Genomic DNA, 24,564 nt, shown 5'->3' on the forward strand with positions numbered 1-24,564 from the left:
CCAGCTCCAGGCTGGCTTCTCTCTGCAGGCTCGGCTCCCGCACGCTCCCCTGCGTCTCCAGCTGCCGTAGCTTCGGTTGGGACCTTGAGTTCTGTGCCCCAGCCCAGGCGGGCCCTGGTGCAGCGAGCTGCCCTCCCTGGGCTGCGGCCTGCACACCGCAGACGACGGGCCCACCGACGCTCCATCTGCCCGGATAAACATCCTTCCTGGCCCAGGATCTTGAAAATCGTTGTTCTGTGTATTCGTCTGCGTTCATGTGTTCGTTCTTTCAGTCTTCCTCTCTCTGTCCCCCCTCTCCCTCCCCCACTCCGTTCCTTCCCATCTTGTTGTTTCCGATGGAGGGCAGATGAATCCCTGATGTATCATCTTCCCTGACGCCGGTTCACCTCTTGTCTCTGTTTTTGAGTCAGGAGCTCTAGCGGCTTCTCCCAGGTGACTCCTTGCAGTGACTCTCTGGGTAAGAAACACCTGCCTCCCAGTCACTTGGGACCGTCACTGAAAGGGCCGGGTGCTGGGCCTTCCCGCCGGCCTCCCCTGTCGGAGTCTGTGGGGTGAGGCCCAGAAGGCTGCAGTTCGAGCACCGGGCGGGGGGTTCACACACACTCGATTCGGGAACGGCCCAACGGGCTGGTTTGGCCAGGTCACCAATGTGTGCACTTAATGGTATTCTAACGGGTAAGGACGCAGGAAGGAGGGAGGTTGGTTTCCAAGCCCACGTGGAAGCCTCGGCTCCCTTCTGTGATAAAGTGAGGCTGCTTGTCTGAGGAACCATCTTCCTCATTTTTATTCCCCTCCGACTGTCACCGGCAGGTGAAACCTCACCTTCTGCAGCTCCTGACAAGGGAATAACTGCTGACCCTGACCATGCAGAGGGTCCCTTGCTAAAAGTCTGTCCCTTAGCTTTTGTTAAGAAGAAGATGGTAACTGAATGGGATCTGCAAGGCCTTAGTTCTGGTGGCTTTTTCTCGAAAGCACCGCACGTGTGCAATCCCGGGGGGAGCCCTTCGGAGAGCCGGGGGGGAGGGGCCGGGAGTCGTGAGCTTGAACTGCATTCACCAGGAGTGTGAGAAGGCGGTGATAACGCTGGGTGGGTCGTGAGGGAGCGACTCTTAACTGGCCCTTACCTGTGGCTGGAGTGCACCGAGGCTCCCTCCTTCGTGAGGGCGAGGGACAGACAAAGCTGGAGCAAAGCCGGGTGCGGGGTAGGGTGGGGACGAGGGACCACAGAACCTCCCCGGAAAACGCACGTTCTCTCTGAGACTGAAGAGGAAGGACATGAACCCTGGAACATTACACTGAAGCCGTCGGGGATTTTCGCCGTCGGACGAGCTTCCATCGTAGAAGACTTACACTCAGACGTCCCGTAAGCCTCCTCTTACATTAGTTGGGCCTCACGGTGCGTGCTGATCCGCGCCAGCGATGCTGGGAGGACGCCACACGCCGTGAGAAAGGCCGGTTTCCCCAGCATCGTGCGGTGTTCACAGGGATCCCGTCTCTGGTTATGCGTTCTCCAGACGGGCCCTCCAGGAAGGCCGAGAGGCCCCCAGCGAGCAGCGCCGTGGCTGTGTGCATGTCACCTGTGCTAAAACCTCAGCCAGCCACGAGGCAGACCTTAGTTTGTGCCGAGTATTCAGATGCTGTGGGCGCAGCCTTTTTTCCTGGGAAGGGTGGGTCCTCATGATGCCACGTTGGTGTTGGTCAGTCACACCTCACTGCTCCCGGCTCTGGAAAGGAGAAGGAACATGGAGCGTTCTTTCTTGTCATAAATTATCTAAAGTCTCATCAAAGGAGCTCATTGGATTTATCCATTCTTTGAAGAGGGCGCGTGTGTTAGACAACAGGATGACTGGAAACCAGGAGTCTTGGCCTCAGGTCTATGAACAAACTTGGGTTTCACTTTCTTCATCTACAAAATAAGACTGAAAAGTTGGTATCAAATGTCGTATTTTATTCCAAAGTCCACAACTGTATTAGATACTATTCAGTTATGTATGCTGCGTGACTCTGTAATGGTAGACTGTATACAGTGGAAGACTGGAGAGCTGTATGTTCTAGGGGGACTCAGAATTAACTCGCTGGACAGGTTAAAATGATCATGAAGCTCCCAGAGAGTGACTCTTCTGTTTCGTGTTTTGATTTTTGATTTTTAAGATTTATTTATTTATTTTAGAGAGAGGCGAGCACATGCAAGAGCATGGGGGGGAGGAGGGAGAGAGAGAATCTCAGGCAGACTCACTCCGAGTGAGACGCTCAACACGGGGCTCGAACTCCCGACCCTGAGTTCACCACCTGAGCTGAAACCAAGAATTTGATGCTTAACCAACTACACCACCCAGATGCCCTGGATCCACGTTTCATTTAAAGAGGTGTAGAGTGGGCTCTCTGCTTTGCTTTAGACTCAGACTTCTTCATATTTCCACTAAATTTATTCAGCACAATGTATGCATTTTTTTCTCAAAAACATTTACTATTCTTTTTAAACATTTGCTATTCTTTCCAAATCTCATTTGGTTAGATATTTTCATGTTCTACACAATGGATTCCTCGTTTCTGTTTGTGGTTGTGACAATAATTCAAATATCAATTAGAATTACTTAAGGTTATGGTGTTAGTATAAGTAACCATAGAAGTTATTGTCCTAAGATACTGTCACATAAGGCTTCTTCTGAAGGGGAGGAATTTAGTATAAATAAGAACGTCCTTGTATGACATGGGAAATATTCACAAGGTGAATATCCTCTTGTTTCTTCTTCCCACCAAGTGGTGGTGTCTGTAGACAGAGAGGGACTGTGCTACAGGTATTCAGTTTGTGCTGGTTTGAAATAACAACAGTAAACACACTGGGTATAATATGAGACACAAAGGGGGAACTTGATGACTTTTTATTGAATAAATGAATAAGGATGGATAGATACTGAGGTTTCTTCATAGCCACTTAATCCCACTATGAAAATAGGTGGTCCTTCAATGTAAAACAAACGTTTTGGTTAATTCATTGTGATATGTATTAAGCACCTTAAATTGTATGAAGACTTCACCATGACGTTATAATTTAGGCAATTTTAGATGATTTAGTATTAGACTAGGCTCCTTGCTGATTTTAGGGCATTTACTTACTAGAATAGTGAAGTATGTATACAAATATGTATAAGTTCTGAGATAGGAATCCTAAAGGTAGTATTAGGACAAGGTTTCAGCATCTCTCTATATGGTATAGCTTATTTTAAAAACTGTGTTTCATGGTTTAGCTCTCAGAAATACTGTTTGCTTCACAAATAAACTGAGGCAAAAAACTTAACATTTGTATATAGAACGTGAAGTGAGATAGACTCATTGAGAATGTTATTAAATGAAAAGCATGATCATACATGTATCATAACAAATTTTTATTTTTATTTTTTTAAACTAAAAATTTATTCATTCATGAGACACAGAGAGAGAGAGGCAGAGACACAGGCAGAGGGAGAAGCAGGCTCCGTAAGGAGAGCCCAATGTGAGACTCGATCCCGGGACCCCGGGGCCATGCCATGGGCAGATGTTCAACTGCTGAGCCACCCAGGCGTCCCAGGAATTTTTATTTTTTATTTAATTGATTTTTAAAAAAGATTTTATTAATTCGAGAGAGGCTGAGAGAATGTGTGGGGAGGGGCAGAAGGAGAAGCGGACTCCCTGCTGAGCAGGGAGCCCCAAGCGGGGCTGAATCCCAGGACCCTGGAATCCTGATTGAGCCGAAAGCAGACGCTCAACCGCCCGAGCTACTGAGGCAGCCCTCAGATGTTTAAATAAAGGCCATATGTGTGTATCCGTGTGTAGCTTTAAGAACAGTAGTAAGTCGGTTTGCACGTGTCCATCATCTAAGTCAAGAGCTAGAACGTGACCAGGACTCAGGAGGCTCCCATAGGCCTCGCTGGTCACATTCCCTACATACCCCCACCCCACCCCTGTCCTGGAGCTTGGTGGTGGTGGTTGGTTTGTTGATGTTGCTTTTTTTGAAATCATTTCCTTGCCTAAACAGTTTGTCGGCTTAGCATGACTTTGAGCTTCATGTAAATGAAGTCATAGTGTCCGTACTCTGTGATCTTTGTCTTTCGGTATTTTGATTCTGAGGGTCACATACAGTCACGGAGTTCATTCATTTCCCCTGCCATTTCATCTTTCATGGCCTGGACACAACTCACTTTATCTGTTCATTGTCCTCTTGAAAATACTCCTAAATTTGTTTCAAAATATGAAATGTTCATTCATTCCATTTGAATCGCTGAGAGAATGATAAAGCATTCCATAGGAAGTTTTTCATTGATTTGTTAGAATTGCATTTGCCAGACTGTTCAACCAAATCCTTAAATATACTATTAAATATGCAGAGAGAGCAGACATTAAAGTCCGTATTTATGTCCACTGTATGGCCCCAGTAAATGAACAGTGGCCTAGCCTAGTCAATTTGCAGTAAGTCCTCAGGAAGGAGGCCACAGGGCTCCCAGGTGGCTCCGTTAGTGAAGTGTCTGCCTTCGGCTCAGGTCATGCTCTCAGGGTCCTGGGATCGAGCTGCATGTGGGGCGCCCCGCTCAGCAGGGAACCCGCTTCTCCTTCTCCCTCTGCCCCTCTCCCCACTTATGCGCACGCTCTTTCTCTCAAATAAATACATTTTTTTAAAGGCTACACTTTAATGATCGTATTATTTCCTTTGCTCCCCTGCGGTTTTCAGCCTCCTGTACAAAATCTTTTCCCATTAAGCAGACATACTGGCGAGATTTTGTTACAGAGAGTGGCTTCTATCCATGCACTTAGTGTTTCCTCTGGTAGGTCTGCAGTCGTTCATAAGGTAGGCAAAAGCTAGTGCTAAATTTGGTCGCCAATGGAAACTGGCTTGCTCAGCGATTCAAGAGAGGGGTAGAGTTCATGGGTACATAAACCACTGTCCGACAGCTAAGCGTCCCCAAAAGTTCATTTCTTAGGATACTCATTCACAAGTGTCTACCTCATGGGATTGCATCTACCTGGAGAACTGGTAGGCCAGTGACTCGGCGAGAGCATTTGACTCTGATAGAATAAAGAGGAAGGAACATGAAATTGTTGTTTTTCCCTTTTTTAATGCTATTGGATTCACTTAAATGTAACTTAAAATTGTATTTAAAAAGGGTATTTAATTATCTAATCTACAAATTGCCTTAGTGTTCAAAGTATATTAGAAAGAAATAGGGGCGCCTGGGTGGCAGAGTCGGTTAAGCATCTGACTTGGTTCGGCCCGTGTTGTGATCTTAGAGTCATGGGATTGAGCCCCACGACGGGCGCTCTGCTCAGTGTGGAGTCGGCCTGCGTTCTCTCTCTCCCCACCCCCACGCTCTCTCAAATAAATCAATTGAAATTTGTAGATTACTTCATTAAATTTCCTTTTTAAATATAATTTTAAGTTATAGTTAAATCTTAAAAAAAAAAAATTCGAACCACGTGTACATAGTCTCTGGGGAGTTGAGCATCTAGGGGTCAAGGTAGCTTTGATTTGTTTTAGGACTACTGGATTTGAATCCAGAGATCATCTCACTCTGATTCCCTTGCAGTTGCAGCTCACTAATGTGAGCTGACAGTTCACTAATAATCTTTGTCTTGTACTGGCAACGTTCATTTATTGCCTTATCCTTAGCTCTATGGCAGTGCCTTCCACATACCACTTATCTATGAAATGAATGGATTTGAGGGCCCTTGACAGAGCTTGTTTCAACTGGTATATTCTGGTGATGAGTTAGTATTGCAAGAGTGGGCTGAACTTGCTGTGATGGTGATTTTAGGGAATGCCCTGTGTCTGCATGTCTTCTTCCTGGAGAGGCTGTTACTGGTTTTAGCTTACTGAGGTTCCTGTGGGAAAATGAGGGCAGGGGCCCAGAGCACATGCCTGACCCACGTATCACATTCAGTGCATTCTATGATGACGGTTGGGAGAGGATCCATTAGAAAAATACGAGGAACTTTGAGACCCTGTTGAGTTTAACAAATAGTTTTCTATTGAGCTAATGGACCATAATGTATATTGAGAAGCATTGCTGTTGATGATGATGACGATTAGAAGATCGGCACCGAGATTCCTCTAAAAGCACTGTGGCTTCCCTATCCTTGAGGTTTCCAACGTTCCTAACAAGTGCCCCCAGGCCCCTATGATTAGGTCCCATCCTACCTTCCAGGCTTTATGCAGCCTTCCTCTTCTGGCCGACTCTGTCCCTGTGGAGCCACATGTGGGGCTCGATTCAGTAGCGCCGGTAGCTCCTTCTGGCCCCAGGCCCTCTGCACATGTTGTACATTGTTCTATGTGGAACTCTTTCAAGCCCTGTGATAGACTGCTGCTAATCCAGAGTTCATCATAAAAGGGGCTTCTTCAGAGATCTCTCAAAGCCCCCACCCTATACTTCACCGTCGTCGTAATGGGGGATTTGTGTAAGAAATTGTTTAGCTTGAATCTCTTCTCTTGGCATATGAGCTTCATTGGGCAGATACCTGGCTTGTTCAATTCTCAGGGCTTTTCCAGAGAGCGTGACCAGTAGCAGGTGCTCAATAAATATTTGCTGAAACAACGAATGTTGAATGAATCATAAAAGGCAGCTAAAATTTCTTGTTTTCTTTTTGTCTCTTTAGCTGGGAAGTTGTCAATTCCAAACCAGATGAAAGACCCAGGTTCAGCCACTGTATTGCAGAATCATGGATGAATTTCAGCCTATTTCTGCAAGAAATGTCTCTTTTTAAACAGCAGAGCCCGGGCAAGGCAAGTTTTCCAGCATGGGAGGATTACTGTGTGTGCTTTAGAACGTGCAATAAATTGGAAACCAATGAGTTAACCTAGTTTATCAGCTTATAAGGGTTCTCCAATACTAGATATAAAATACTAGGAACACTTGCCATAAAAGCTGATATTAGCAAAATTCAGAAATATGAGTGTGTTAGCATTAGAAAATCCTCAAACTTCTTTTTTAAAGTTGTCTTCTGTTTTATACATGTTTATCTAACTCATTAACAAAAATGGTGATTGATCTTATCAGCCAGACTTAGGAGAAAAAATTACTAAGAATTTCAGTTTAAAAACAGACATGTAAATGTAGAGAGCAAACTGGTGGTTGCCAGAGAGAAGAGGGGCAGAGCAATGGGCAAAACTGGCAACAGGGGTTAAGAAGTACAAGCTTCCAGTCATGGAAGTCACCGTTATGTCATACACCTGAAAGTCATGTGATAGGTCAACTGTACTTCAGTTTAAAAAAATAAATAAGTCATTGGGATGTAAGGTCCAACTTAGGGAATGTCATCCATAGTATTGTAGTAAGTACAGAGATGACAGATGGGAACTAGATTTGTCATCATCCATAATGTGTGTAAATGTCAGGCTGCTGTGGGGTACACCCGAAACTCCTATAACAATGTATGTCAATTATAATCCAATAGAAAAAAGAATTTCAGTTTATATCATTTAGGCCGGTTCTGCAGTCGAAGGGAGAGGAGACAGAGTCCTTCTGAGGGTGCCTTTGGAGATAATGGAGTCTTTCAGTCTAGAAAGTAGAGATTCCTATATGATTTATTTAAGAAAGAAAACCTTTGGCAAAGATCCTCACAGTCTTTATATAACTGGAACGAGTGTTTTCCCAGTTAAAATGAAAACCCCTGAGGAGAAGGATCAAATGTGGTTTGGGAGGGATTGCACGGTGCACATCCTTGGAGGACTTGGTGTGCAGAGGCAGCTACAGCTGTGATCGTGAGAACATGGGTTTAAGGGCAGAGCCAGCAACGGACGCTTCCCCTTCCAGTATTGTTGGGTTCAAGATTCTTGAACCTCCGCCTGCAGTTGGAAGGAAGAGCCTAGGAATATCGACATTTAAAATCCCTCTGGTTGTACCATGTACATGTGTCTCTTAACTTCAGTAGTATTGAAAAATAAAACTATGCTTGGGCACATTTTGAGCATTATTAAAGGGGCAACGTTGCATATGTATGGATTTTTTTAAAAAAATCACTGAAGTTAATTCTTAGACTAGATATCCATATGGTGGAGAGGGAGAGTTGCATTTTTGATGCCTATTTTACTGAAATGATCAAAACACATTTTTAGGAGATTCTGAATTTAAAACTTCTGCATTGGATTGCATTAATGTACTCCAGGTCGACTGGCTTAAGGTGATGATGTTACAAATTTAGTGGATAGTATGGAAATCTCTTTGTGAAACTGAATTCTGGACGTTGTAATGCTTTCCTAGACTTATTCTTTCAATGCTTATGGTCTTTCCTCTTCCATTTTGCTATTAGAATTGCATATTCGTCAAGGGCCTCTGCTTTTTCAGAAACAGCTCTTAACTTTGTTCCATAAGTTCATCTGTTCTCCTTTTGATCAGTTAACTTATTAATCCTGTGCCAAAGAATGGAAAACCAAAGTTAATCTGATGGTGTTAATCAGTTACTGATCAGAGTTATATTTTTTTTTTATTTTTTTACTTTTTATTTACTTATGATAGGCACACAGTGAGAGAGAGAGGCAGAGACACAGGCAGAGGGAGAAGCAGGCTCCATGCACCGGGAGCCCGACGTGGGATTCGATCCTGAATCTTCAGGATCGCGCCCTGGGCCAAAGGCAGGCGCCAAACCGCTGCGCCACCCAGGGATCCCTGATCAGAGTTATATATTCTTTTTTCATATGTCTTTTTGAAATTCCCTTAAGGAATAAGGAATTCTCTTTACTTGCCGATTTAATACCATCATATAAAGATAAATCAAAAGAAGAAGGATAGTTTAAGACTGGGGTGTGGAAAACAAGTGAAGGCTTTATGGGAGATTTTTTTGTCATGATGTTTAAATTTGTTGAAACAACCAAGATTTTTTTTTTTTTTTTTTTTTTTTTTTGGTCACAACTGGCAGTAGGAAAATATGCACATTTCACTTTGGGAATTTCATTTCATTTCCAGTTGCTTTCTAAGTGACCTAGAAGTGGGATCAATTTGAGGGATGGATGTGGTTAGGAAGGAGGATAGTAATGGCCAGTGGATTCATCCTAACAGCTTATCAGCTATGCAGATCGCTGTTATATTCATACAAATGCCTCAGATTTTTGCTTTGCTGTGTTTATGAATCTTGATGGGTTTATAGAATTACTTTGAACTTGCAGGTTATTTACCAGGCTGCATTATTTTCAGCAACTGATCCTGAGTAAAAAAAGTTTCTGGGGACATATGACGCTTCAGTTCTCTTGCATCTGGCAGTCATACAGCCACAGGCATGATTAATGGGAGATGTTCTCTGTGCCAGAAATTAGCTTCTGGAACCTTAAAATGATTTTTCATTAAGTGTTAAAGTGGGCTGAGGCCAGCTGAACACAGCAGCCATTAGGACCAAGTACAAAAGAACACTGTTTGAAAAACATTTACCGTAACGTGATAGATCACATATAGACAAAACTTGTGTATCCTGTGCTCAAAAATGTCTTGGGGTTGTAACTGTCACATGTTGTTTCTATTATTTCTAGTTTTGTCTCCTGGTCTGCAGTGTGTGCACATTTTTTACAATCTTGGGAAGTTACATTCCTGGAGTTATACTCAGCTATCTGCTGTGTAAGTATAGTAGAACATTTGGCTAATTTATGTGATGCATATGGTATTGCTTAATGGTCCACAGGACCTTCCGTAGTTTGGAAGAGGAGGGATGAGTTCTTGGTTATAAAACACATTGGTCATCCTTTAATTTCCTGCTGTACAAAGTTTCTCCTTTTCCTAGAGACATGTTTGTATTTTCAAGTTGGAGGAACAGCTGCCAAAAGGCAGGGTGGGTTGGTTATAAGTGTTTTGATTTGATTTTAAATTACGGCAGGAGAACTATAAGTAAGCTATACTTCCCACCCCCACAAACACACTAATACTTTTGCCCTCGTGTGTGTTCTGTGGCTCAAAAAATAATTAAAACTATAATGTGATATCACTGCACTCCCACCAGGATGGCTAAAATTAAGAAATACGGACCATATCAAGTATTAGCAAGGATACAGGGCAACTGGAAATTTCCACATACCGTTGGTAGGTAGGTAGGTAGAATGGTGTAAACACTTTGGATAACAGTTGGGCAGTTTCTTAAAAACGATCTATGACCCGCCTATCCCATGGCTAGTATCTATTTACCCAAGAGAAATGAAAGTATACATCTACACAAACACTTGCATGCAAATGTTCACAGCACCTTTATCTGCAGTAGCCAAACCCAGAACACAATCCATATGTGCACCCATAAATGTACCAGGAAACAAACTCTAGTATATCCATCCATACAGTGACTGCTCAGCACTAAAGAATTGGCGTATGCAACAATCCGGATCAATCTCCAAATAATTAGATCGAGTGGGAAAAGCCAGGTAAAGAAGAGTATAGAGCGTATGATTCCATCTATACATAATTCAGACTCCTCTTGAACCAATGGCAAAGCACACCCATGGTTGCCTAGGGATGAGGTGGGTCGGGGCAGGGGAAGGCAAGAGAGAGATGAATGGGAAGATGGGGAACCTCTCGGGGGTGAGGGCTATGTTCACTACCTTCATTGTGGTAATGGTTTCTTAGTTCTTTGCACATGTCAAAACTTATGAAATTGTAATACTTTAAACGTGTGCAGTTTATTGTATGTCAAATACAGCTCCAAAGTGCCATTCAAAAAAGTACAGCGGGCCAGCTTCTCCTGAAAAACCTGGTCTGCTGCTGCCACCCTGAGGATGGGATGAGACTCAACTAAGGCTCCCATTTCCCTGTGTTTCTGAACACCAGCTTTTAAAATGTACCTATTCTTCCTTGGTTTCTAGTGATATTTGAGTTTGCAGCTCCTATTTAAAAAGCAAATGGGCACCTTTTCTAACAACACCAAAGGAGTAAACAGTAGGGAATACAACGCATTCGCTCTGTCGGTCTTCACTTTACTATTCCCGATGCCTAGCTCCCGTGGCAGATGATCAAAGCGAAAACCCATTCTCCCGGGTGGAACTCACGTAGAGTATCAGCCCTTGATCTGCCTTGTTGGGGAAGTAAAGGAGGAGAGAGCCAGGGAGAGGCCGGCACAGGCCAGGCATTATTCACAGGGTTTGCATTCGCCTCATTTATTCCTCACGAAACCCCGGATATCATAGGATCATCCCAATATTCCTGGTGAGAGGCTAAGAGAGAATAACTTTCCTCTAGTGAAGAGGCTTATTCGACAAACAAGTAGAGTGCGGATTTTAACCCAGGACTGTTGTCAAGCAAGTGTGTAATCTTTGTGTGAGTGTTGACGGGAAAGCATGAAAGGGAGAAAGTTGATTTGGTGGCAGGTCTTTAAAAACAATGACTGGAAGCAGTGCTCTAGCTACGGGAGGAAGAATAGAAATTAGGAACTTATTTCACAGAGGCACCTCTCTAAGAAAGAACTTGTATTTGTCAGTAAGGGAACGGAAATATTTTTTGTGAAATACTCAGAGGCAGCCTTTTGAAAGGAAGGTCCTCTTACCCACACTCCTCCCTTCTTATTTTTGCAGTGCTGTGTGCATTTTTGTGTCCACTGTTTAAGTGTAATGATATCGGACAAAAAATATACAGCAAAATCAAGTCAGTTCTGCTGAAGCTAGACTTTGGAATTGGAGAATATATTAATCAGAAGAAACGTAAGAGATCTGGTAGGTAAAGTTTGAATTTTAAATTCCACGCGTGGAAGGAGACGTCAGCTGGCTCTTTATTATGAAATCACCTTGAATATATCTCAAGGTGATTTTAGGCTTTTATTACATATATAGACACTAATCCCCTGAAAGTAATGTAGCCTTTGCCTATTTAGGATTTTATGCTTTTCTCAAACATATAAGAAATTGACTTTTTAATCCAAATTGTCGGGGGAAGGAGAAAAGGATTCAATAATTTTATACTTGATATCTATGATTTTCTTTGTCTCACTTGTTTTATTTTGGGGTGGACTATTGCAAAAAAAAAAAAAAAACACGAGGCTAAGAGTGTGGGAGCCACATAAGAGGGGATTAAGAGAACAGGGGAAGGAAAAGGAAACAGAGGACAAGCCAAAGTGATCATTTTTCAGTATTTAACTTGGCCTATGACCTTATAGATTCTCACACTATAGCAAGATCAGAATGGCCTGGAGGGATTATTAAGGCATAGAATTCTGGGCCCCAGAGTTTCTGATTCAGTTGGTGTAGGGTAGGGGGTAGGACCTGAGAATTTGCGTTTCTAAAAAGTTCCTATCAGCGGTGCTGATGCTGCTGGTTCCGGGCCCACGCTACTAGAATCAGTGATATGGACCATTTCCCTTGGAAATCAAACGTTTGCAGATATGTGTGGCATTTAGTTAAATGGAAGCACTGGACAGTGTGAGGAATGTGGGGTCAGGATATCACAGTATAATGGATAAAACACACTGTGTCTAAGCTGGCCAGGAAACTGAAAGCCTCTACATTTTTTTCTCAACAGAAGCAGATAAAGAAAAAAGTCACAAAGATGACAGTGAATTAGACCTTTCAGCTCTTTGTCCTAAGGTATTTTTTGTTTCGTTTTCAATTCGTTCCTGTGTGGTTTGACTATAAACTTACTTTCATGTCCTAAAGCTGAGTGATTTTTCCTAATGGACTCCTCCTGCTTCTCGAAGGTGATTGAACAGTTTCAAAAAAAAAAAAAAAAAAAAAAAAAAAAAACAGTTTTGGGGGCATTTATATGGAGCCTGCAAAGGATTTCTGTTAGAAGTTTCAAATGTGCCTCTGCTCTCTCCGTCTCACCACAGATCAGCCTCACGGTTGCCGCCAAAGAGCTGTCTGTGTCGGACACAGACGTATCCGAGGTCTCCTGGACTGACAATGGGACCTTCAACCTTTCGGAAGGATACACTCCACAGACAGACACTTCTGATGGTATGCTCACCTTCCCGCTTACTCTTATTTGTGTTCTTAGGAGTACACGTCAGCTGCTGAATGGAGCAACAAAATCTGGTATATCCATGCCGCGGAATACCACTTGGCTCTAAAAACAAAGTACTGATACATGCCATGACCCGGATGAACCTTGAAAACACTGTGCTAAGTGAAGGAAGCCAAACACAAGTCCACATACTGTATAAGTCCATTTATATGAACACGTGGAATAGGCAAATCCACGTGGGACGGAGGGTAGGTTAGTGGCTGCTAGGGGCTTGGGGGAAGACGAATGGTGAGTGGTAATGAGCGTGGGTTTTTTGTAATGATGAGAATGTTCTGGAAGTAGGTAGTGGCGATGGTTGCCCCAAAGCTTTGTGAATATAGTAAATATATTAAAAACCACTGAATGATAAAGGGCAAATTTTATGGTAGATGAATCATATCTGAAAGGCTATTACTTTTTTAAAAGTATGAGAAAAAGATGTAAGGCAGTCCATATCCAAATCTGCCTTTACTTGGAAAACAAATAAGTAGCTGACAGTGAAAACAATGTCTGAAGTGTCTGGTGGCAAATGTCTATTGTTCATGGCAACGGTGGACGGGATGGGGGAAAGAGAGGCACTCATCCCATATATCCAGGGCTAGTCCTCGTTAAAGAGGATTGAAGTGTGGAGGACAGGTTCCCCAAATCCAAAGCTAACTCCACTCATGTTTTTCTTCAAAGTTGGCTTTTAAAAAAGATTTATTTTTTTAATAATTAGGATAAACATAATTTGAAATAGCAATCTTGTGTAGTAACAACTTTTGCTAGTCTCATTGGATTATTTCAAGTCATTTTAGCCATATACTGAAAATATGAGCTTATAATGGAAGATTATGAATTGTTTTATGTGTGTTTTTACAAGCAAGGACATACGTTCTTCTAGAGGAAGGAGGGAGGCTGTACAATGTTTGAAATAAAACAGGCTTGGAGATTGGGACACCCAAGTGTAGTCTTGCTTTTGTCCTTAGCTAATTGTATGGCCTTGAACAGGTGACATAATTTCTGTGGACCTGTGTCCTCACCTTTAAAATGTATTAGAACATTCACGGAGCAACCTAGTGGCTCAGTTGGCAGAGCATGTGACTCCTGATCATGGGGTTGTGAGTTCAAGCCCCACATTGGGCTTAGAGCCTACTTTAAAAAAAAAAGCACTCAAACTGTACAAGCCCTACATTATCAGGATAAGGATAATAAGCCCTTTGTTCGTAAGCATCCTATCTCAGACTTAGACAACAAAAGGGGCATCAATAATCCAACCCACTTAGAAAGTATTAATTAAATTGAAGAGTTCAAGTCACTGTTTTAAAGAGTTAACTGTTGTACTGAAAGATTTTCTATGGAAAGTGAATAACAATGAAATCAGTCTGCCTGCTAACCTGTCATTGCCTTTAAATGTCCCAAATCTTAAAGTGTTCCTGTATGTATTCTGGACACAAATCTGGTAAACGGGGCATAGTTATTTTCAGCGATATTTATAGGAAGCCAAGTGCTTCTATGAGCTCTTAAGTTGAATGTGGAACAGAAGGAGCAATATTTTCTTTCTTTTTTTTTATGACAGGCAAAGCATTTTATGCACGTGCAAAATATATCTAAAACAAGTTACTTTTTTACAGAACAGTGGTAGTTTCTAACATTTTTTTATGAATTTATTTTTTATTGGTGTTCAATTTGCCAACATATAGAATAACACCCAGTGCTCATCCCATCAAGTGCCCCACTCAGTGAATATTTTCTTTTAATTCCTTGCATTAAACAAACATAGGTTACAGATGCTAAGACATTGCCCTCCATGGAGGAAAATGCTGAGACAGGATAATACCGTTTGTTATACCAGAACCCATGAAAACCTCCAACTGAAATATTTTTAAACTTTTTGATCATACATATCCACACTGGCTTCCAGCTAATACCCTCCCTGGGCCAGGATGAAAGTTTTGTTTACAATGAACATTTAAACCTATTATATATAGGTTTATACACACACACACACACACACACACACACACACACACTGGAATATTACTCAGCCATAAAAAGAATGAAATCTTGCCATTTGCAATGATGTGGATGAAGCTAGAAAGTATTATGCTGATTACCATATGATTTCATCCATCTGTGGAATTTAAGAAGCAAAAAAAAAAATGAGCAAAGGGGAAGAAAGAGAGAGGGAGACCAAGAAACAGACTCTTGAACAGAGAATAGACCCACGGTTTCCAGAGGGGAGGTGGTGGGGCTGGGTGAACTAGGCGACGGGGTGAAGGAGGGCGCGTGTGATGAGCTCGGGGTGTTGTCTGCAAGCGCTGAATCACTAGAGTGAACACCTGAGGCTAACACTCTGTTAACTCACTGGAATTTAAATACAAACTTAGAAAAACTTCAGTCAAGCCTCAAGCTAACGTTAGACAGGTTGGATGTTAAGTCATCACATACCCTGTTTTGTGCTTAAGAGGAAAACTAAAGCCGTAGCGGGGACGTGGGGTCCTGGTGTCCTTGTAGAGAGACGGTGTCCCACATTCGAAAGGGGTCCAGCCTGTGGCGAAGCTGATTTGCTGGGAGGCCAGTGGCCGCCAAGCCTGCCTAGAGGGTTCCGATTACAATCAGAGTTCCTTTCAGACAGTTCTTTTGTTTCAAATTCATCATGGTGCTCAAGCATGAACTTGTGTGATACATTCCACAGATCTCGATCGACCCAGCGAAGAAGTTTTCTCTCGAGACCTTTCCGATTTTCCATCTGTAGAAAATGGCATGGGAACAAATGATGAAGATGAATTCAGCCTTGGCTTGCCCACTGAGCAAAGGAGAAGAAAGGAGCAGCTGGACAGCGGTGTGAGAACGAGCAGAGAGAGGCAGTCGGCGGCTGGTCTCAGCCTTCCTCTGAGCAGTGACCAAACCTTTCACCTGATGCGCAACCTGGCTGGGGACGCCATCACGGCCGCAGTGACAGCTGCCATCAAGGAGCAGTTAGAGGGCGCGCAGCAAGCACTCTCTCAGGCTGCCCCCAGCCCAGGAGACGACACAGACACTGAAGAAGGTGATGACTTTGAACTACTTGACCAGTCAGAGCTTGATCAAATTGAGAGTGAGTTGGGACTCTCACAAGACCAAGAAGCAGAAGCACAGCAAAATAAGAAGTCTTCGGGCTTCCTTTCAAATCTACTCGGAGGCCATTAGTCTGGGAATCAACTTGTTCAACACAGCACAGAGAAAACTACCAAAAAAATTTGAAACAAGCAAAAAAAAAAAAAAAAAAAAAGAAAAAAAAAGAAAAAAAATTTTTTTGAACTGTGAGCTTTACTGATTACTTCAGATTTTTTTCTTATTTTTCCTTCTGCAGTGAATTGATTGGATATATATCAGCTGATACTGATATTTCCTATAGTTATTTTTATGTAATAAGCATGGAAATGAACTTTATATACATACATATATATATATATACATACTGTGGTGTCAGACATGAATATTAGAGGTTGTTTTTAAAGGAAAAACACCAAATTATTGGGATCCTCTTATAAGTACTCCTTATTTTTTCTTTACAATTAATTTTTCAAGCATGCAAACAGTTTATTGTAACTCACTGAAATATTAACCATTAGTTGTGAATACGAAGCAGTATCATCTCCTTTGTTACTGATACTTGGAAACAGTTAAAAAATTCTGGTAGACTCTGATGTAAAAAAAACAAAAATTATCACGGTATCTTTAATCGAAGGACTTGGGAAATATCATCAAAATTAATTTCCTAGGGATAATTTAAAAAATATATTTAAATACTTTGGATAGGCTGATACATTTCCACGTCGTTTCTGCAGTCATAGACTTAGGCCTACCTGTGTAAGTGGCATGCTCCGTGGACGGCAGCTCTGGCCTTGCCCTCGGTGGTGTTACCCCTGGAAGGCAAGTAATGGTGTATCGCACAGACAGGGGTTTTGATGGAAACACAGACTGGGCTGCGTTTGGTTGCTGGGCCGTCAGGTACTTGTCAGAGATGTTGTCAAGTGCAGGTCTGTTCTGCTTGCTCAGACCCAAGTTAAATCGTCATCTCTCCTATTACGTCATGGACAAAGTCTCTTCAAGTTGTGAAACGCGTGCCTGGTATGTTCTGTGAGTGATGTTGTCATCGGCAGTAGAGAAACAGTGACTGCTTCCGTAGTCTGTAGCGCGTCTCCTGTGGGAGAGAAATTTGCTTGGCTTTAAGGCGTCTTTACTTGCTACTAAAGTCTAAAAATAGAACCTGTTTCTGCTGGGAAGCTAGAATATATTTTTCCTTTATTTAAAACTTTTTAGATCACCTTCAAATAACCAAATTGACATAGGCTTTTAACAAAGGATTTCGCAGAAATCAAGCTAAGTTTGTTTTTGTGATGTAAACTTTTAATAGTGTCGAGGGACCATGCCAGCCAACTACCAACAATCCCTTCAATCTTCAGGTACAGCTGGCATTTCTACAGATGCATACAGACGTCTGAGACCCTGAGAAAGGAAAGATAATCCAAGAATATAGGAAAGCTGTTGTCCCTTCCCTTCATTTTATCCCTTTCCTTCTATTCCTAAAGATGATAGGTAATCTGATGTTTTAGTGTAGCATCTCTTATTTATTTTTTCTGAGGTATTAAAATATCTAGACTGAATTTTGCCAAATGTAAAGGGAGATTATTGAGGACTTTCAACACATGCTTTTTGTGACTGACTATGCTTATATGTCATTAGTGCCTCATGACTGTGTTTGATGTCCTTTACTGATACAAAGTGAGCCTGTGCCTTCATTATCTTGCCCATTTTGGTACAAAAACCTGGTGTTAGATCTATGAACTGTGTGGGTTAGGGAGGAATATACCTGAATTCTATTCAATACAAGTTTCTGGACATAAAGAACAATACAGTCACATATTTATAAAATAGTTGTCACCAGGATTCTTTTTTTTTTTTTATGTGTATGTTTCTGTATTTAAAAAATGTTCTTGGCCATGAAGTCAAAAAGTTTTCAGTCTTTTCAATTTCTTCATGGAGGGGAAAACAAGAAGGTGACCCATGTAACTAAAGAATGTGTTAAGAGTCATTAGACAAGCTTACAGAAAGATAAACTCTAGAGTTGATGTTACAAACAATAAAACTAGGGTCAAATATTATGAACTATAAATTAAAAGTGGTTTGGGGATGGCGAGGTAGTTAGGGTAGGAAATTGTGTTATTAACACTTTGGAGGAGACATACCAACTTGCTATGGGTAGTAGCATCATAACCAGACATGTACTTCATTATTTATTCCAGAACATATGTCATTACAGATGTACCCAATGCAGTAACAGTACTCCTAATTCAGACAAAGAGGGGTGCTGTGGGGTTGTGTGTGTGTGTGTGTGTGTGTGTGTGTGTGTGTATGTGAATGTGTTGGTGGATGTACTGTATATAATCCTATTTCTGATTTTAAGGTATAGTAACAGTAAACCCCGATAATTGATCCAGTCCCAGTGGGGACTACTTACCCCTTACTGTGAGAATTTATGCATTCATTAAAGTGTGAAACATGGATTCTTTTTAATTGTAAAGGAGTTGTAGAAAAAATGCTTTGCAAAAGAATGCTGAGCAAAATGAGACAATGGAAATAGCATACATTGATTATGCATTTTGACCTGAAACAATGAAGCAGAGCTCAAGAAGTTCAAGCTTGCTTTGGAAAGTCAATCCAGGCTTACAGCCGTGTTTATATTCTCATTTTGAATCATCATTGCTTTTTCCTTACTCTAAAAAATCTCAGAAGTGATTTTTAAACCACTCCCCCCATGTAATAGATTATTAGGAAAAGAAATATTTATAATTGTAATTGGCAAACACCCTCAACATATTTAAGCGTCTCACTCTTATCTTTGAAATAAGTGCAACTCTTCAGCTTTTAAAAAATAGTAAATGCTAGTATACTGCTGATTTTAGGCAAGAAGCAAATCTACATTTAAGAAAAAAGTGACTTAAACATTTTCCTTTCTGTTTATAATTTAGGTTGATGTAGTTCTTTATACACTGCTTCAGTTATATTAGTTACAAGATAGGAAATTATTCTGAAAACCCTTATTAAACTGTAGTTGTCATAGGTCATTTGTATCATGATGAAGGTAGAAAGTCTCAGAAATAGATTTTTGTGTATTATTCCTCCATTTCCACTGCAGCAGTTAAGTTAGTATGGGATGCCATAAATACCAGTTCTAGTTCTAATGTTAATATTATGACCCCTTAAGGTACAATGTGAAAGCCACATAACATCCTCAAACTACCACTTCGGGTTCCCCAAACAAAAAATAGGGAGCTAATTATTCTCTTACACAAGAATGTTTTTAGAATGAATGGAAAAAAGTATCTGAAGCACTTTCGCGGGGGGAAAGGCTATATATAACTGAGATAGTGATTTTTTTTTTCCTACCTGTGTTTCAACTAAACCACCTTTTCAAACATTAAAACAAAGTCAATCAACAAGTACCTGCTTATAAGAAAACTCTAAAGTTCTTTCAGTAGGAGTAGCAGTATATTGGCCTCATAATCCCGGAAATGCTGTGGAATAAAAAAGATGAAAAGTGTTGCAAAAATGTCTATTTTTTCAGTTGACTCTGGACCACGTGTGAGGTTCTAAACTAGCCATTTTTAATGGATCTAACATTGGCTGGGAGGCTCCAAGTCATTCACATTAGATCTATACCTGTTTCCTTCATCTATAAAATTAAGTTATAGCATCTGCATCCCATAGTGTGTAATTCAGTGTCTAAGACTGGCTTTGGCAAACTATGGCTTACGGGCCAAATCTGGCCTGCGGCTGTTTTTATATGGAATAGCAGCTAAGAATGATTTTTTAAAGGTTTTTAAATAGTTGGAAAAAATCAGAAGAGTTCATGACTTGTGTAAAATATATGAAATTAAAAATTCATCCATAAATAAAGGTTTTTTGGAACATAGACACACTCATTTATGTACTGTCTATGGCTGCTTTTATATTTTCTCTTTTTATATAAAGAGAAAAGTTGAATAATTGTGGCAGGGACCATAGGCCTAACAAAGCCAAAACATTTACTATCATGCCATCTATAGGAAAAGTTTGCCAACTGTTCGTGTAATACATAGAAAATACTCAGTTACAGTTACAATCACGTGTAATCCTGATGACTCTACAATTAAGCAGCAGTAAGAGCATATATCAGAAGGACAGGGTTAAATCAATTTTCCAAAGTCACATAGCTAGTAAGGGGGAAAGCCAGTTTGTCCCCAGAGCATATTCTCTTTCTAGTATATTATGTTATCTAATTTTTTGTTTTTTAGATACATTAAGAATGATCATAATTTTAAATAGTTCAGAAGTTTACTAAATATTAATGACTGAATATTTAGGTTTTTTTTTTTTTTCAAAGAATCCAGAAATCAGCTGATCTATACTATTGTAAATGCTGTGATAACCAGGTATTCTCACTTCTTTGTTCATTTAAGAACAGAAAACTCTGCATATCTAGACACCCAAAAATCAAGAGGTAGTAAAACGTATTACAATTGTCTATTAAAAATCATAATTCTTTACTTAACATTTTTTAATGAACACCAAATTCACAGAACTTGTAAACCATTTACTAAATGTTAGTTTTTATATTATTTGTTATCCCCCAAAAGTAATCCCATCCAACCCTTTTAAGTTTTTCCTTTTAAAAACCAAGTTGCTACTGCAATATAGGTACGTGGAAAGTAGTAAGCCTGTCACAAGAGAACACTACATATCAATGTTAGTATCTCAGCTGACTTGAGGTGAACTTATTTCCTCTTATTTTAAATTTTGTAATTATCAAAAATCAATGTCCCAACATCTGTCAGGATTGAAAAGGAACCACATCGTCATTGATACTATCACTTTTACAGTGTGTAACATAACTTCACTAGTTTGGCAATTAAATGATCTTGAGGGCTGTGTCACAGTATCCAGAAAGAATTTTAATTTTTAAGATTTTCAAATCTAAATTTTTTACATGGGCAGTCTCAGTTTAAATTCTTCAGTAAAACGATTAATTAGGTAAGAAACCTTTTTCATAGTACGGTCAACAGGAATTAGACACATTAACATAATATTCTGAGTATATGGCAGAGAAGTTCAACACAAGGTCCCTTGGTCAAACATCTTGCGTTTACCTAGGAGCTGTTGGCTACAGACCTGCTCCTTTCAAGTATTTTTCCAGTCCATTCCAGGTACTGCTGTTGGATCTCAAGGACCACTTCTGTTCCTGATGCCCATGTAAACTGCAACATTTATTTTGAGTGCCTACTGTTTTAGCAAATGAAGAATGAACAACAAAGTATGGAATTCAATCCTCTACCCAATACCTTAATCCTCTCTAATCCTATTTCCTCTTCTTTACCTGTATCCTATGCTTCAATGCAAACTAGACTAACATTCTTCCTAAATATGTCCCTTAGTTTGGCCCCTTCACAGTATTTCTTCTACTTTCCACCTCCCTTCTCCACTTGCAGATGAAGTCTTCAGTTTCCCCGCTCCTTCAGGACCCATCTGAAATGTCAGCTTTTTTTTTTTTAATTTTTTATTTATTTATGATAGAGAGAGAGAGAGAGAGAGAGGCAGAAACATAGGCAGAGGGAGAAGCAGGCTCCATGCACCAGGAGCCCGACGTGGGATTCGATCCTGGGTCTCCAGGATTTTGCCCTGGGCCAAAGGCAGGCGCTAAACTGCTGCGCCACCAGGGATCCCGAAATGTCAGCTTCTTAATGAAGACTTTTCTGGTCTCTAGTCGGATGAGATTTTTCTATCCTAAATCCCATTGCCCCTTTATGTTTTGTTGTAAGTGACCCAGTCTTTAATGTGTTCATTGTGTATTTCTTATCATCCCTATCAAATTGTAAGAAACTCCTTGAGGGTAAAGATTCCTTAATTTAGAATTAGAAGAGTATTTTAAAGGACAGTGTGATGATGTGATTCATAATAAATATACCTTTGGTCTTTGTCCATTCCTGGCGTAGAGCTCACAAAACCCCTAAGTGTTGAGAGGATGACTATGTTTTTGATTATGACTTTTGGAAAGCCCCTTAGATGGCCTAAGGATGAGAGCTGGTTGCCAGGGGAACCGACCTGTGGGGAGGAGAAAGTAGCTGGAGGCTGAGTTCAATCACCAAAGATTTAATCAGTCATGCCTACCTAAGGAAACCTCCATAAAACCCCACAACGGTGGGGTCAGAGCTTTTCGGTTAGTGAAGCAGAACAAATCCATGTGCCAGGTGGGTGACTGCACCCAAGCTCCACGGGGACAGAAGCTCCTGTATTTAGGACCCTTCTGGACCTCACCCTGTGTTTGTCTTCATCTCTGGCTGTTCATCTGTATCTCTTCATATCCTTTCTAATAAACCAGTCCTCTAGTAAGTCACCGGGTTTCCTGAGTTTCGTGAGCCACTCTGCGAATCAGTCAAACTGCAGGGGGCAGGCGGCTTCGAGGCCGTGGGTCTGCACGGGTGGCCCTGGACCTGCTCCCGGGGTCCACGTGGGCGCAGTCCTGTGGGACGGAGTCCTCAACCTGGGGAGCTGATGCTGTCGCCAGGTCGCCGGTGTCAGAAGAGTCGGGCTGTCGTGCAAGACTTGGCCCGTGTCAGCTGCTGGGGTGTGGCAGGAACACCCCCCGGAGACTGGGCACACGGGGGCAGGGAACGGGAGCTACTGGAAGGCAAAGGAGCCGGAGCTGCATTCTCTGGGCATCAGGCAGCCATCCCCAATGGGGAAAAGTGACCTGTGAGGAAGAAGGGCTTAGGGAAGAGGAGGCCCCGGGGGTGGGGGCGAGCGGGGCCCTGGGGTGTGCAGACCTCGGGCTCCCCGCAGGAGGGAAAGGAAAGGGTGTGGAACTCCCAGGGGTTCAGACGCTGGAGTGGGGGCTCGTGAAAACGGACTGAAGGAGGCAGGAAGGAAATGACACATGAAGAATGACGAGATGCTGGAAGAACCACAGGAGGATAAGAAAAAAGTAAAAGAAACCCAAATCTCCTTACACAGCCATCTTTGGCTTTACTTTTTAGAAAAGCATGAAAATACACATCAGTTTGGTTTCTCCCCGTCGATGGCTAGTCGTCCGTACATTTCTTGAGGTGGCCTCTTCTCCGGCCGGCTGAGCAACTTGAAAAGGTTTTGATGATCTCAAAACCAAGTTTTCTGGAATAAAAATCCCCATCAGATAACTTCTGCGGTAAGAGGTTCGTTTCAAATACTGAACAGTCCGGGCGCCAGCGTCGGGGGCACCTGGGTGATGGGGTGTCCAGCCTGGCGGTAGAAAGGAGATGGTCTGGGGAGCCAGGACGGCGGCTTCCCTGAGATCCAGCACTCCAAGGGGTACGCGGGGACATCAGCTGGGGTGCTTGGGGGGGCCTGGCTGAGGGACACCTGGGTGATGGGGTGCCTGGGTCGGGGGGGGCCTGGGTGATGGGGCGCCTGGGTAGGGGGTGCTTGGGTGATGGGGTGCCTAGGTGATGGGGCACCTGACTGGGGGGCACCTGGCTTCGGGGGTGCCTAGGTGATGGGGCGCCTCGGTGATGGGGCGCCTGGGTGGGGGATCGCCTGGCTTGGGGGGTGCCTGGGTGATGGAGCACCTGGGTGGGGGGTGCTTGGATGATGGGGCACCTGGCTGATGGGGTGCCTGGGTGATGGGGCACCTGACTGGGGGGGCGCCTAGGTGATGGGGCGCCTCGGTGATGGGGCGCCTGGGTGGGGGATCGCCTGGCTTGCGGGGGGTGCCTGGGTGATGGGGCACCTGGGTGCGGGGGCGCCTGGCGGGGCGGTGGCCGGCTGCGGGGGCGCCTGGGTCGGGGGTGGGGGTGGGGGAGCGCGGGGTGGCTCAGTAGGTTCGGGTCCTGAACTCGGGGGGCGGGGCTGCAGTCGGGGGCCACGCCCCCCGTGCCCGCCGCCCCCCGGCCCCCGGCCCCCGCGAGTGAGCGCAGCGTCGGGCTGATCGGCCCCCGCCCCGCCCCCGCCCGCGCCCATCTCAGCCGCGTGTCCGCACCCCCGGAAGCGGGGTGCCCGGGCGGGCGGTAGGGGGCGCAGCGCCGGGGCGGCCGAACTCCTCCTTCCCCCCGACTCGCGCGCGCCCCTCGCGGGGAGGCTGCCCCGGACCCCGCGTCCCTGCGAATTCCCGCAGCCTCCGGCCCGGGTCTCCCTTCCCGGACGTGTCGGCACCGGCTCCGTCCTCCGCGCCCCGGGAGAGCGACCGGCTGGGCGATGCGCGGGGGCCACCCCGAGCCCCGCGGACCCAGTCCCCGCCCCACTCGGCCCAGTCCCCGCCCCCTCGGGCTCAGTCCCCGCCCCCCTAGGCCCAGTCCTCCGCCCCCCTCGGGCTCAGTCTCCGCCCCCTCTGGCCCAGTTCCCGCCCCCCTCGGGCTCAGTCCCCGCCCCCCCGGGCTCAGTCCCCGCCCCCCCCGGGCTCAGTCCCCGCCCCCCTCGGGCTCAGTCCCCGCCCCACTCGGGCCCAGTCCCCGCCCCCCTCGGGCTCAGTCCCCGCCCCACTCGGGCCCAGTCCCCGCCCCCCTCGGGCTCAGTCCCCGCCCACCTCGGGCTGGCCCAATCCCCGCCCACCTCAGGCTCAGTCCCCGCCCACCTCGGGCTGGCCCAGCTGGCCCAATCCCCGCCC

General features: G+C 43.7%; 1 protein-coding gene and 1 long non-coding RNA gene across 7 annotated transcripts in view; one reads left to right on the forward strand and one right to left on the reverse strand.

Moving 5' to 3' along the window:
• Positions 1 to 22,323, forward strand: part of RETREG1 (reticulophagy regulator 1) — a 120,821-nt gene extending 98,498 nt beyond the window's left edge. For all 6 annotated transcript variants that reach the window (XM_025436385.3, XM_049109427.1, XM_049109428.1 and 3 more), the window contains 6 exons: positions 6,625 to 6,751; positions 9,488 to 9,572; positions 11,507 to 11,644; positions 12,447 to 12,511; positions 12,754 to 12,880; positions 15,604 to 22,323. In XM_025436385.3, the coding sequence (XP_025292170.1) occupies positions 6,625 to 6,751; positions 9,488 to 9,572; positions 11,507 to 11,644; positions 12,447 to 12,511; positions 12,754 to 12,880; positions 15,604 to 16,097 (1,036 nt within the window). In that variant the 3' untranslated portion in view covers positions 16,098 to 22,323. The remainder of the gene's footprint in view (positions 1 to 6,624; positions 6,752 to 9,487; positions 9,573 to 11,506; positions 11,645 to 12,446; positions 12,512 to 12,753; positions 12,881 to 15,603) is intronic.
• LOC112652773 (uncharacterized) lies at positions 22,064 to 23,715 on the reverse strand. The gene is made up of 2 exons (XR_007410455.1): positions 22,937 to 23,715; positions 22,064 to 22,610 (listed from the first exon to the last, which is right to left on the reverse strand). It is a non-coding gene; the product is annotated as an uncharacterized LOC112652773 (long non-coding RNA).
• Between the last annotated feature and the right edge of the window lie 849 nt (positions 23,716 to 24,564).

Source organism: Canis lupus, chromosome 4 (genome assembly GCF_003254725.2).
Source record: "Canis lupus dingo isolate Sandy chromosome 4, ASM325472v2, whole genome shotgun sequence".
In the NCBI taxonomy this organism is placed as follows: Eukaryota; Metazoa; Chordata; class Mammalia; order Carnivora; family Canidae; genus Canis; species Canis lupus.